Below are 14,381 nucleotides of genomic sequence, written 5' to 3' on the forward strand. Positions count from 1 at the left end.
ATTCTGCTCTCCTAGAGCTCTGAGCCTGTGATGGGAGGGGCATCCTTGAAGGGCACTGAAATGCCTTCAGGGTCATTTTCCTGTTTTCTTGATTACTTGCATCTGGCTTCCTTCTAGCTGTGTTAATCCCCTTTATCAAAGGGTCACTTGGCTGCACCCTTGCAAGCCTTTTTATTCTTTATGTAGCCAGGCTGTGAGTTTTCCAAATTTTATATTGTTTCTCTTTTACTTATAAATTCCATCTTTAAATCACTTATCTCTTCTTTCATTTTACTATATGCAGGTAAAAGAAGCCATGCAGGTCCTCCAATATATTGCTTAGAAATTTCTTTCACCAGATATCCTGGTTCATTGCTCTTAAATCTGCCTTCCGTAAAGCCCTCCAGCATGGACACAGTTAAGCCAAGTTCTTTGTGACTTTATAATGAGGATGGCCGTTACTTCAGTTTCCGATACCTTGTTCCTCATTTTCTGTCTGAGACCTCAGGAGAATGGCTTTTACTGTTCATATTTCTACCAACATTCTGACCATGACCACTTAAGTGACCACGAAAAAGTTTCAGCCTTTCTCTATAGTTCTTTTCTTCTTCTGAGCCCTCACCAGACTTGCCTTTAATACTCCATTACAGCAAGACCAGCTGTTTCTAGCCTGCTCCTTCAAACTCTTCCAGCGTCCGCCCAATTACATAGTTCCAAAGCTGCTTCCCCATTTTCAGGCATTTGTTATTATAACAGCCCCACTTCTTGGTATTAATTTTCTTTCTTAGTCTGTTTTATGCTGTTATAACAGAATACCACAGATTGGGTAATAAATAATAAACAGCAATGTATTGCCTCATGGTCTGGAGGCTGGAAAGTACAAGACATGGATTTTGCATCTTGCAAGGGCTTTCTTGCTGTGTCATCTCATGGCAGAAGGTGAGAGGGCAAGAGAGAATGAGAGAGAAAATGGGCCCACATTCATGTTTTTATAATAAACCCACTCCCACAATAATTAATGGCATTAATCCATTCACAAGGGCAGAGCCCTTATGGCCAAATCGCCTTATTAGGCCCCACCTCCCAGCACTGTTGCATTGGGGATTAAATATCTCCAACACAAGAACTTTGGGGGATACATTCAAACCATAGCAGACAGCCTAAACCATTTCTTTTGGCTATTCCTAATCCTCCTTTTCCTGGACTGTTGGCAGAAGTTGTTCATGCATGAAAGGAAAACTGGTTTACTTAAACCAGGGTTTCTCAGTCTTGGCACCATTGACATTTTAGGCCAGATAATTTTTGTTGTGGGGAGCTGTTCTGCATTGGAGGATGTTTACCAGCATCCCTGGCCTCTATCCACCAGGTGCCAGTTGCAACTCCCCTCCCCCTTTTCACCTCCCACAAGTCTTGACAGTCAAAAATGTTTCCAGACATTGCCAAATGTCTCCTGGGAGTGAAATTGCACTTGGTTGAGAACCACTGACTTAAACCAAGGCAGTTCCTTCAAAGTGCTAACTAAGGGAGAACGTGTCCTGGAAAAAAAACAGTCAAGCTGATACAAGCTGGAGCAGGCTCCCAGCAGCCACGGGGGTGACTCACATTGTAGGATCGGCCATGCCTCTGTCTCCACTGAACCAGCACTATCTGGGCAATGACCAGAACGCAGAGGAAGATCAAGATCATTTCCACGTGCATGGAATCATGGCCCCGGTGCATCTTGTACATTCTCTCCTGCTGCAGGCTGGAACCAGCAAAATGAGGTCATCTGAAAAAGCCCTCAACCTTGCGCATTTAGCAAAAAAAAAAAAAAAAAAAAAAAAAAAAAAAAAAAAAAAAAAAAAAAAAAAAAAAAAATTAACAGGTTTGGCTTACAAAAAGCAACAGGGGATTTCAAATATAAGGGTTGGTAAGCTTTGATTGTAAAGTTTTTCTTGGTTTCTTCCCTTTCCCTAGATCTGGAGAAGGAGCAGCTGGGAGGAGGAGCCTGACTCTCTTAGCAAAACCAGTTCCTTTGCTTTCCCATGTGGCTGGCCTCAGCCTTGTCTTTTAAGTTAAGTGATGGGGCTGAAAAAACTAATGAGCCCCCGAAAGACCTGGGTTCCAGTCCCTGATCTGCCACTTCATTGCCTCACAACCTTGGGGAAGTCATTTATCCTCTCTGAGCCTCAGTTTCCTCATTTGCAAATTTCAAATAACCATCCTTCTGTAACTGACAAGGTTGTTGTAAGACTATAAAGCACATGTTATTTTATTTGTATCTATATGAGGAAGAATTATTATTGAGCTGCATCATATGAAACTTCAATTTTTGAAAGTCAAAAACAGTCAAATGTTGGTAATTTTAAATCATTTGCTACTATTTCAAGTAAAAGGATACCCTGCAGATGGTGCTTATGCCAGAGGAGAGAATATTATCCACAGGGCAATGAAAAGCTGAATGAGTTGTATAAATTGTTATAGGACTATTATAGAGAGAAAGAATAGGCTTAAGTATTATCTTAGACATGCACAAACATTCCCATGATGGCTGAATGTTCCCATTTTAGTTGGATGCTTAGTTTTGCACAGTTATAGAGAGAATCAACAAAATAGTTTGTCCTCTGGTTTAACGTTCTGGGGTAGCCTCGATGAAAACCTAGAGCAGTGGTTCTCGACCTTGTCTGTAAGTTAGGAATCACTGGGAAGCTTTAAAAAAAACCTTAACCCCAACCCCGCCATATCCAGATCAATTAGATGACCATTTCTGGGTGTTGGGGGCTGAATTGCTCCCTCTCAAAATTCATACACCGACGACCTAATCCCCTGTACTTCAGCACGCCAACCAAAACCTGCCAGCACCTTAATCTTGGACTTTTAGCCTCCAGAACTGTGAGAAAATAAATTTATCATTTTAAGCCACTTATTCTGTGGTATCTTGTTCTGGTATTCCTAGCAAATTAATACAGATTTGCAGGATGGGACGTGACATCAGGAATTTTTCAGGCGTCCCATGTGATTTTAAGGGGCAGCCAAGATTGAGAACCACGAGCCTAGAGGAAGAGAAAGAGGCCCAGGGTCAAGATGAGTGAACATGGGGAAAAATTATGAATGCTGTCAGTTACTTTCTAAATACTGGTTATCATTATCTTTCATCCCTAGTGTGGCACCATCAGTCACAAAATCTCTTAAAATTAAGTTTCCACTTACGTCTGGTTACAGTATACAGTTAGCTAGTTAGTGTACCACCCAGAACACACCGCAGGGTAACAGTCTGTGCTGTGAGATAGTGACCTTTTAAAGGCACTTGATGGGTATGTGGGTTGGGTCCTCTCCCTCTGACAGCATTTCTACAGCTACTCCAAAGAGCAGTGAATGCCTCAGAAAAAGGTCTCATCCAAATCACAAGGGTGCCCCCTGCTGGAAGAGGTGTAGAAATCAGCCCACAGAGCCCAGTAAATACTCCTGCTCAAGTTCAGTTTCTTTGAGAGGGATTCTCAGAATGTCAGTGCTGGAAGTTACCATAGATGGAATGAATCTCCTTCATTTATCAAATGACGAAGCTGAAATCCATATCAGGTAAGCAACTTGAATAAAATTACATGGCTCTTAGTCTCTCTATTGGAAGCTGAGCTCAGGAGACAAGAAGGATTTCTAGAAGCTCATTTAAACAAACAAACAAAAAAACAAACTTGTTCCCCTGAAGAAATGGGAAGAAAAATGAAAAGAGTACAAGCGCTTAGTTGTGGTTTATACAGCTCCAAATCTAAAATAGCTGTTTAATATTCTATATAATTAACAGACTTTGAACTTACGGCATATAGATAAAAGAGTGACTTCATCATCATTCTAAAATAGGATTTGCATAGATATAAAATAAAATATGCTTTATGAGATTAATCTATTAATCTATTATATCAGATTAATCTAAAAAATGCATCTCAAATTGGTTAGCCTATGTTGAAGTACTTTGAAAAGTATATATTGGTGTACAAATGTAGTAAGGATTTTCTTTTTTGAGTAGGAATACATCTAAAATTGACTCCTGTAATACAAAAAACGAGGAGCTTGTCATTCTTATTTCACTTCATGTGGTGCTCACAGGGCCCAATGGCCCTACAGTATGCACCAGAACACAGGGGAAATGGTATAGGAACAAAACCAGTGTATCTTGTGCCTAAAATAAATAGTAACTTGACACAGCCATATTTTGAAGGATATATTAATCCACCTTTGTGGGACTGCATGATCTTTTCCTACAGATCATGCTGTAGAAAACAGATGAAATCCATGCATTTTGGTCTATAGTATTTGTGTATCCTACCCCATCTTCTCTATCTTGGAAAATTTACAAATAAAATGATGACTTCATTCATTTTCTCAACTGTTAAGATAAAAATCTAATTTTTAGCAAAACAACTCTTAAAACATACTAATTACTTACTTCCATGCATCTTCTGCAGAAAGCTTTGTATGAGAGAGCTGAAAAACATAAAAAGGGCGCTTATCAAAAAATGTCCTTATTTTCTTGGTTTTTCTGTGAAAGCAATACATAGGAAACCCAGACCATGAAAAATAACAGCGTCACATAGTATTTGAATAATTGGGGATAAAAGTCCTAGTAAAATAATTTGCTTACAGAACTAAAACAACACAAACAAAAAAAGAGTAATCAGGTCACTATTAATAAATATTTGATCCTGTTCCCGGATCAGAGAATCAGATGAGGCTCCATTTCAGTGGTTTTGTTTTGGCAAATCAGTCAAAGTTACAGAGAGTGGTCTCCCAATAGGCCATGCTACTCTGGCTTCTAGGATATGAAGTGTGAGTCTGAGCATCCCTAAAAAACATCTGTTTTGCTGGTATCTTAAATGACTGCAGTGAGTAAATATCTCCAATCTCAGTGAGTAAATATCATTTCCAAGTTCAAAGTTTCAGAGACAGAGCTGACCAGAGGCTCCATTGATTTGGAGCATTCTTGTACTCTCCTGTTAAGAAGGCGTCATTACTGACCCCAGTGAAGGGAGTAATCTGGACTTGTGCCCTTACAAATTGAGCTGGAAAGCACAGAGATCATCTCCAGAACCATGCTTTTTGGATGACCTGCAGAGTCCACCCAGGGACTACCTTTTCTAGATTATTGCTAACCCACTACATTTGGTCATTTGAAACCTTTAAGGCCAATCATTGGAAAGACATAATCGTGTAACTTTGGTGGAGAGCACAGAAGAGCATAGAAAACCAATGTTTTTGCCCCCAAAGCAGAAGTTAGCAGAAAGGGACCTGTGGAACAAAGGAGGAGACTCATGCACCTTGACTACCTGGGGCTTGCTTCACTCCTGCAACTCAACACTTGAGTGAGCCCAGCTGCTGTGACCTCCATTTGAATATTAGGGACGCACCTGGTGGGATCACCTGGGGGCAGGGAGCCATGGAGAAGTTGCTAGTATGACCCCCTGTGCCACCCACTTCTTCTTTCCTGGCATCACCCAGAAAGGTCCTGGCATTGTGCAAATATTGCCTAAACTTATACTTTTCTATTTCATCCAAAGCCTTGTTCTCTCTTAAATGTGAGAAAGAAAACCTTAAAAGTACTAGAAGAAAACATGGGTAAACATGTTTATAATTCTGCAGTGGAAAAGGCATTTTTAAGTATAATGTACAGCCCAGAAATTATAAAGTTAAAAAAATGACAGATTTTGAGGACATTTAAAATAAAATACATTATAGTCCTCAATATTTGAAAGACAAATTGAACTGGGGAAAGCATAACATATGTGAGGGGCAAAATACTAATAAGCATATGTAAAAAGGGCTTTTATAATTTAATCAAAAAGAGACAGTCCAAAAGGGCAAAGTACATGAATGAGAAATTCAAAAATTGAGATACACAAATGACCAATAAATTTATGGAAATGTGTTCAAACTCACTAGTAATAACTGTGTTTAAAAAAAAAGTAAAAATGAGGACTTCTATTGAAACATGGTAAATAAAAAAAGTGCACTTACCTCCTCTCCCTCCCCAAACACCACTAGAACAATAGCAAAAGGACATAAACCTCCAAGTCCAAGGGGAATGAGAGACGAGTCCAGAGCAGCCAATTCTGAAACTGACCAGCAGATGGGCCAGCAGAAACGGACACTGGGACACCACAGGGCAAAAGACACCGAAGCCCACCAGCATGTGGGTAGTGCAGAGCAGAATGTGTGTGCTAAGACCCTCAGGAGGGCTGTGGATTGCGGGGTCCTAGGGCGTCTAGAAGTGGGGGATGCAACTGGGGTTAGTAACAGAAGGTTCAATGAAAGTCAGTTTAAGGTTTGGAGGCCCCCCACACTAGCAGAATACTAGTGGTTAAACCAGAGGCACAGGCTGAGAGGCACCAGGCATGTGGAGGGAGAGCAGAGGACACTGGCAGCCCTCATCTGAGTCTAGAGAGCCCTAGCACCATCCTCCCTGGCAGCATCACCTCCAGATCAGGCTGCAGGGGCCCTGCCTTGCTTTAGAGGACCCTGGACATCTCAAACCCTGAAACGTAAAATAACTGTGTTTTTATCTTTTCTCTCTCTCTCTTTTTTCTTTTTTTTTTTTTTCCGAGGTGGAGTCTTGCTTTTGTCGCCCAGGCTAGAGTGCAATGGTGCGATCTCAGCTCACTGCAACCTCCGCCTCCTGGGTTCAAGCGATTCTCCTGCCTTAGCCTCTTGAGTAGCTGGGACTACAGGCACTCACCACCATGCCCAGCTAAATTTTTCTATTTTTAGTAGAGACAGGGTTTTGCTATGTTGGCCAGGCTGGTCTCGAACTCCTGACCTCAGGTGATCCGCCCGCCTCGATCTCTCAAAGTGCTGGGAATTACAGGAGTGAGCCACTGTGCCTGATGTCTTTTCTGTCTCTTAAGAAAATATTTTGAGCCCGGGCGCGGTGGCTCACGCCTGTAATCCCAGCACTTTGGGAGGCTGAGGCGGGTGGATCACGAGGTCAGGAGATTGAGACCATCCTGGCTAACACGGTGAAACCCCGTCTCTACTAAAAATACAAAAAATTAGCCTGGCGTAGTTGCGGCGCCTGTAGTCCCAGCTGCTCAGGAGGATGAGGCAGGAGAATGGTGTGAACCCGGGAGGCCGAGCTTGCAGTGAGCCAAGATCGCGCCACTGCACTCCAGCCTGGGCGACAGAGCAAGAATCCGTCTCAAAAAAAAAAAAAAAAAAAAAGAAAATATTATGAAAGTCTGGTAACTGATTGAGTGAGTAGACCTTGATTGGAGAGAGATGATGTAAGGCTGACACCCCAGGGGGCTGGCAGGTTGGGCAGAAGAAAAAGAATAGCCTGTGCTCTGGGAAACTGGAGATAAAGTTTTGAAATTTGGCCATCCCAAACCATCTAAGTGGGATCTTGGCTGACTAGGCTCCTCAATTAACTGCAGTGAGGTAGTCTGGGAGCAGCTTGGAACTGCTTGGATATCCTGAGTCTGAAAAGTGGGATGTGTGGTGGGAGATCCTATCTACCACAGCTTCCTTGGGAGTTAGTGGGATCTGCATCCCTGGCTTAGGCATTGTAGTAGGTTGAATGGTGTCGTCCCAAAAGATATATTTGAGTCCTAACCCCCAGTACCTGTGAATGTGATCTTATTTGGCAATAGGGTATTTGCAGATGTAATTGAGGACCTCAGAATAAGACCATCTGGATTTAGGGCAGGTCCTAAATCCAATGACTAGTGTCCTTACAAGAGAAAGGAGCAGAAGATTTGACATCCAGAGACACAGACACAGAGTAGCAAGGCAGAGTAGACGGCCATATGAAGACAGAAGCAGGAACCGGAGTGATGCAGCCACAAGCCAGGAACACCTGGAGTCACCAGAGACTGGAAGGGGCAAGTAAGAAGTCTCCCCTAGAGTCTCTGGAGGGAGCATGACCCTGTTGACACCTAGATTTTGAACTCCTGGCCTCCAGAACTGTGAGATAATACATTTTTTGTTGTTATGGCAGCCCTAGGAAACTAGCACAGGTACATTGAAACCTCCATCTTCCCTGTCCCAGCAGATCCTTGCTACCACTCAAGCCTGCAGCCAGCAGTGCAGGTAGGGAGAATGTGGCTACACTGGCCACAGGTGGACCTGCAGGCAGGGCTGTGAGAGCAGATCAGTTGATAATACTTAGACATGTGGCACGAGGGCCTGCATTTGTGCTCTTGGCCTAGGCATGTTAGACATGGGCTTGCCCACTTGGCTGGCAGCCAGACATGCCCCTTACACACGGAATGAATCAATCTAAGCCAAGAGAAAAGACCTATAGATATGGACAGTCCTTGTTCTCCCTGCGAAAAGGCCCAGCCAGGTCACCTTCCACTGAAGCCTGCCTGTCAACAAGCTTTCCCTGCTAGCAAGAGCTTAACAGTGCTGTACTGTCTCACCTTAGACGCAAATGAATAATCAAAGATCGCAAGACATTTGAGACAGGAAAGAGTTCTGCACCCATGATGACAAGAACACTGTGCTTTAAAGAATATAGAAAAACAACCAAAAGCTCTTAGAAATTAAAAACGGGAAGATAGAAATAAGAACTCGAATGAAGAATTGAAGATAAATTGAAGAACTCAGAAAGAATTAAAAAAAAAACTCAAAGACATGGAAAACAGAAGAGAAAATATAAGAATATTAATGAATTGGGCTTGGAAATCTCCTCATATTCCATCCCCCCAACAAAAAAAAAAATGAGTTCTAGAGCCAGAGAAGAAGATAACAGATGGCAGGAAGTTTAAAAGAAATTACACAAGAAAATTTCCAAGGACTGAAAGATACCTGTTTTAAAAATGAAATGCTCACCAAGTACCCAGCCCGATGGATGAAAAAGACCCATATTTTTATATAGCTACATAAAAGAATCTGTAAGATCTATAAAATGATAACACAGATTCATATTTACTGACATAGAAATATTTTCATGAAGTATTTCAAACAGAAAAAGCATGCTTCAAAACAGTTGTGTATAATCTGAGCCTATTTATGTAAATGTATAGTTACATAAAGAGACATCTGTAATAAAAAAGCCCAGAAGAGTGGCTCCCAAGACATTAACAGGAATGCTCCAAGGGTGGTGATACATCCTGGGCATTTACTTTCTTTTTTATACTTCTTTACATTAAGTGTATTCTACATGAACATATGTCACTAAAAAGAACAATACAAAAGTAAGCTTGCCCCTGTCCTCTCTTTTATCCCTTTCCTTGTCTGATCAGTAGCCATGTCCTTTTTATCCCTGTTCCAGCACCATATTTGTATCAATCTCTTATATCTTTCTTTTGGCTAGCTAAATCTGTGTGAGCTCCAGATGCTTCTGAATGCCTCCTACATAGTCCCACTTGGGACTCTCTCTCTCAGATATGTGAATTAACCTGCCCTAAAGTGAACATACTTGTTTCCCCCCAAGCTGCTCCCACTTCGGTGTCCCCCCTCCCCCATCTCAGTTAATAGCATTCTGTCCTATCTATCCAATTGCTCAAAGCAGAAAAGCCTGGGGCATCATCCCTGCCCCTAACCAACCCTGTACCTCCAACCCACTACTCTCCTGTTGACCCTACCTATAAATGCCTCACAAACATGCCCCCTTCTCTCCACCCCTATGGCTTCTATGCCATTCATTTTGTCATTCCTTCAGCAAATATGGAGTGGTGCCTCCCATGTGCCAGCCGCTGGGTTAAGAGCTGGCATTCAAGGATTAGAAAGACAGACAAAGTGCCTGTTCTCATGAATAGGACCTTGTGTTCTAGAGGAAATGATGCACAATAAACAAGCAAACAAAACAACTGCCTAATGAAGTAAATTATATGAAGAAAATAAAATGTGTGATAAAGAATAACCAGCAGGCGGCAAGGGCTGTTAGATAGGGTGGCCAGGGGAGGATGAGTTGGAGGCCAGCATGCAGGGTGTCCGCCTCCTCTGAGGCCCTTGCCTTTGCTCTCTTCCCTCTTCAAACAGTATGAGTGTTTCCATTAAAGGTAGACTGATCCTATTGTCTTCCTGCCTGAAATCCAACATGGTTCACAAGGCCTTGTATCCCATTTCAGCCTCCCCTCTCTCCACTGCTCCTGCACACCCTCTGCTTCAGCCAAGCAGAGCTTTCCTGTCCCTGAATGCTCTCCCTCCACTCCCAGCCTCCATGCTGGGTTGCCTCATTTCTGCTCACCCTTGGATCCCACTTACTCCAGGACACCCTTTCAGTGAGGCCCCTACCAGGATATCTACTGACCTTGAACATTGTTACCAGACTGCACTGTTGATGACTTATTTACTTACCTGAATCCGTAGGTGGCCAGCGCTGGCCTCATCCCCCCACTGAATCCCCACGTCTGGCACATGGCGCACTCAATGTGTTTGGAGACTGCCACCCCGCCCCTGGAATTGGCTTTCATCATCTCTCACCCGAACTGCTACCTCCAAACTGATTTCGTCACTTTCGACTCTTCCCTCACAAAACCCACCTGTTAGAAAAATCTTTCTAAACCAAGTGGCAAAGCCAGAACAATGAACTCAGAAACTAGTGATGACCCTGGACCACATGTGAGTGCCAGGTAGGAATGTTAGGTTTAGAGGGCTGCATTCATTGGTAAGGAATTCATGTCACAAGGCAAGGCTGCATGCCTGTGGGTGGAGAGGAGGGGCTGTGTATGGCCTACCCCAAGGCAGAGAGCAGTTTTGAGGAAGTGGTGGGTCCTCTTAGCTCTCAGGAGAAATCCGAGCCTGGAAAGCAAGCCTTAGACAAGCAGAAGAGGGAACTCCTAAACCCATGGTCTCTGCTCTCTTACACTCCAAATTTAAGGAGTTTCAAACATACCTAACCAGTTGCAGGCTCAAAAGACCCCAGGGGTTGTAGCTGGGGAGATGGAGGATGGGGAATAGGGAGATGGTGTTTGTCCAGTAAGGTATGTTGGAGTTAGGGTCTCACATCATAAGATTGTATGTTACTGTTCATTTATTCATTCAATAAATATTTATTGAGGCCCTGCCATTTGCTGAGACTGTTCTAGGTCCTGGAAGTACAGGAGCGAGCAAGGCAGACCACATGGCTTCTCTGCTGGAGCTTTCATGCTGAAGGAGGTTCTTAGACAATCAAATACACACATAGACATCTTCAGGTAGTGATAAGGGTGATGAAGGAAAATAAAATAGGGTGAGGTTCAAACTAAAGGGAAGCTATCAGATAATAGGCTGGTCAGTAACTATCTCTATTTTCCCTTTCTTATCCCTAGCTCTAGTAAAGTCAAGAAACCAACACTTCTTGAACTTTGATGTGCAAATGAATCACCCTGGGATCTGGTTAAAACGCGGATTTCGATTCAGTGGGTCTGGGATTTCGATTCAGTGGGTCTGGCGTGGGAACTGAGACTGCATTTTTAACAGGCTCCCAGGTAACCCCTTGGCTGCTGGGTCCACACTGTCTTGCCATAGGGGATTAAGGGAAAAGCTGTGAGTCTCTCCTAGGGCAGCCTCAACAGAGAGGCCATACCTCCTGAGGGCAGCAGATTAGGCAGTGATGCCAGCCTTAAGGAAGAGCAAAGATCAGCAGCAAATCCACCAGTACTAGATCCTCTGACCCTCCTGGCATGCATTCATCAATTCAGAACCTTCCTTTCGATAATCTGGGTTTGAAACCAGCAAGAAAGTCATGGAGTTTCATTATAAGTTTCCCCATTTTGTGGTACACAAGCCCCTCCACAGCCTAGCCCACCCTTATTTTTTGCTATAAGCATTCCTGACCCCTAGGTTTCTGCCGGTCAGAGTGGACAGTCCCCTCTCTCTGCCTTGTCCCATGGCCATCCATCCCAACATTTAAAAAAAATCTCCAAGCCATTTGGTACTGCTGTTCCCTCCATCTAGAATTCTCTGGCTCATGAGGTCAGATCCTGTCCATTCCCCAACACCCAGCTCGAACGTCACACCCTCACGGGTTGGAGGAGAAGGGGGGAAGTCAGGAGCAAGCCCTTCTCAGAAATCCTACAGCTCTTTGCCTGAACCTGTTTTGGGACACTAATTTACTACCAGCTCTATGAGTGATTTTTGTTGTTAAGAGTTATCTTTGCCCTTAAGAGTTATTTTTTACGGATGGGATTTGGGTTCCTCCAGGTAAGACCTAACCTCCTCCACCCCCAAACCCTCCTGGTACCTGGATGTAGCCTAAGACGAATTGTCCTATGAATAAATAATAAATGAAGATTGGGTTTGCAATTGACGCCAGCAGAAGCAGAAATGGGCTAGGTTGAGCAACAGGCAAGACAAGCTGACGATCATGGTACACGTCTTGAATCAGAAACCCTGGGCACAGACCAGCGGTCTGCGTGGTAACAGGCCCTCAGAGTGATTCTGATGACACTCGAGTTTGAGAACCAGGGCGATCTAGCCAAGAGCCTGGGGCACACCCCTTCCCCTCCCTGGCTGCTTACGACCTTGACCCTGGGCCCTGGGGGCTTCTGCTGAGGAGGGAGGAGGACACAGGCGGTCACGAAGGAGGGCGGGAGTGGAAGGGGTGAGCCTGGGAGAGAAAGTGCGAGGATGCGAGGAGAGGGATGGAGCGAAGGAAGAGGATCAGAAGGAGGAAAGGAAGGTAGCGGGGAGGGCACAGAAGTGGGGAGGGAGGGAGTGGAGGAGGGACTGGCACCCCTCACGGTGGCATCTTCCAGAAGGTCATCCGTCCGTCCCCAGGTCCTTCCAGGGCCGGTTCTCCCCGGTGGGGCCCGGGGTCTTGGAGACCAGTCTGTGCAGCCTGCCCGGCACCAGCGTGAGCCCCGGGACCCCGGCCTGGCGTCCCCCACGCCCGCGCCCCCGCTCCAGTACCTGCTCCTGCTGCGGGGGCGCCTCCAGCACCGGCGCTGCCTTCCGCGCCGCCGCCCGCGCGGCCATGCCTGCGCCGCTGTGCCTTCTCCAGCGCACAGCGCCTGCCAGGGAGGGTCCCGCAGAGTCCGCAGAAGGAGGCGCCGCGGGGCCGAGGGAGCCAAGGGTGGGAGCCGGATCTGCAGCGGCGGTGGAGGGGCGGCCCCGCCCGGGCTGTGCGGGGCGGGAGATGGGAGCTTCCCGGCGCGCCCTGCCTCCGCCCCCTGCACGCTGGCCAGCCTCCTCCCCAGCAGCGGCCTGGAGGTCCCGGTCGCCAGCACCCCCGGTTCCTTCAGGACCTCAGGCCTCTCTGTAGGGAAGCCATTCAGTCAGCCATTGCCGCCAATAAAGCTTCCTGAGCCCTACCGGGTGCGTGTGGCGGGAACCCCGGTTTTGTTACCGGGCGGCAGGACTGGAGGAGGGGTCAGAGGTGGGTAGGGAGAGATAGGGGAGTAGAGGAGTGAGAAATGGCGGTGGGGGCGCGGGGGGTGCTGGGGAGGAGGGGAAGAATGGAGAGAGAGAGAGAGAGAGAGAGAGAGAGGGTTTCCTCGGCTCCTCTCCCTCAGAGGTGTTTATTAGGAGGCAGGAGTTCGGGTGGCTGTGCAGATACAGACTTTCCTCAGTTATCTGTGCTTCCTCCAAAGATGACGAAGGAGAGAAACTCCAGTCTAGGGAGAGCGCAGACCCTCTTGGCCCCCATGCTGCTCCAGGCCATGCAGGGCCCCTGGGACGCAGGCATCTTGCCTTTGCCCCTCTACCTCCAGGTCTCCCCTCCCCCCTTTACAGCTTAGGGCTAAGTCTGGCTTCAAGGTTGAGAACAAGCTGGAACGTTTAGGCGAGCCTTTAGAAATACCTGGGTGTTGATTTGGGGAAACAGAAAAGAGGAGCACAGAATTAGATCATGTGTCCTACGAAATATGGCTTACCCCTTTCCAGTTTGTGATGGCTCGTATTTGTCAACACCTACAAAGGAGATGAACGGACTGAGATGGACATTTCTCTGCCATTGTGGAACGAGAGCCTAACAGGGGATAGAGAAAAATAAGCATCTAAGTACAATTTATCACGGATGGTGCCTTGGTTTTCCAGCCTTAACTGGGCATCAGATCCTATGGAGGATTGCTGAGTTTGTTAAAACTCAGAGTGCTGGCCAAGCACAGTGGCTGATGCCTTTAATCTCAGCACTTTGGGAGGACAGGGCAGGCGGATTGCTTGAACCTAGGAGTTTGAGACCAGCCTAGGCAACATGGCGAAACCCCATCTCTATAAAATATACAAAAGTGAGCTGGGCGTGGTACACCTGTAGTCCTGTAGTCCCAGCTACTCAGGAGATTGAGGCTGGAGGATCGCTGGAGCCCGGGAGGTTCAGGCTGCAGTGAGCCGTGATGGAACCACTGCACTTCTGCCTGGACAACAGAGCGAGACTCTATCAAAAAACAAAACAAAAATCTTCAGATTGCTGGAGTTGAGCCCTAGAGTTTTTAATATAGTAGGTCTAGGGTGGGGCCTGAGCATTTGTCTTTTGAACAAGTTTTCAGGTGCCGCTGGGGCTGTTACCTACA

At 45.7% G+C, this 14,381-nt stretch overlaps 1 protein-coding gene across 3 annotated transcripts in view; it reads right to left on the bottom strand.

The window, feature by feature from the left end:
• RNF175 (ring finger protein 175) overlaps nucleotides 1–13,029 on the bottom strand; it is a 49,970-nt gene extending 36,941 nt beyond the window's left edge. For 2 of the 3 annotated variants that reach the window (XM_030816254.1, XM_003257855.3), the window contains exons 1-3: nucleotides 12,784–13,019; nucleotides 4,403–4,440; nucleotides 1,582–1,723 (exon numbers count right to left, since the gene is read on the bottom strand). In XM_030816254.1, the coding sequence (XP_030672114.1) occupies nucleotides 1,582–1,723; nucleotides 4,403–4,440; nucleotides 12,784–12,849 (246 nt within the window). In that variant the 5' untranslated portion in view covers nucleotides 12,850–13,019. Of the gene's footprint in view, nucleotides 1–1,581; nucleotides 1,765–4,402; nucleotides 4,441–12,783 lie in introns of all 3 variants that reach the window. The other variant, XM_030816255.1, reaches the window with a different exon arrangement.
• Nucleotides 13,030–14,381: the final 1,352 nt, after the last annotated feature.

Source organism: Nomascus leucogenys, chromosome 7b (genome assembly GCF_006542625.1).
Source record: "Nomascus leucogenys isolate Asia chromosome 7b, Asia_NLE_v1, whole genome shotgun sequence".
Taxonomy (NCBI): Eukaryota; Metazoa; Chordata; class Mammalia; order Primates; family Hylobatidae; genus Nomascus; species Nomascus leucogenys.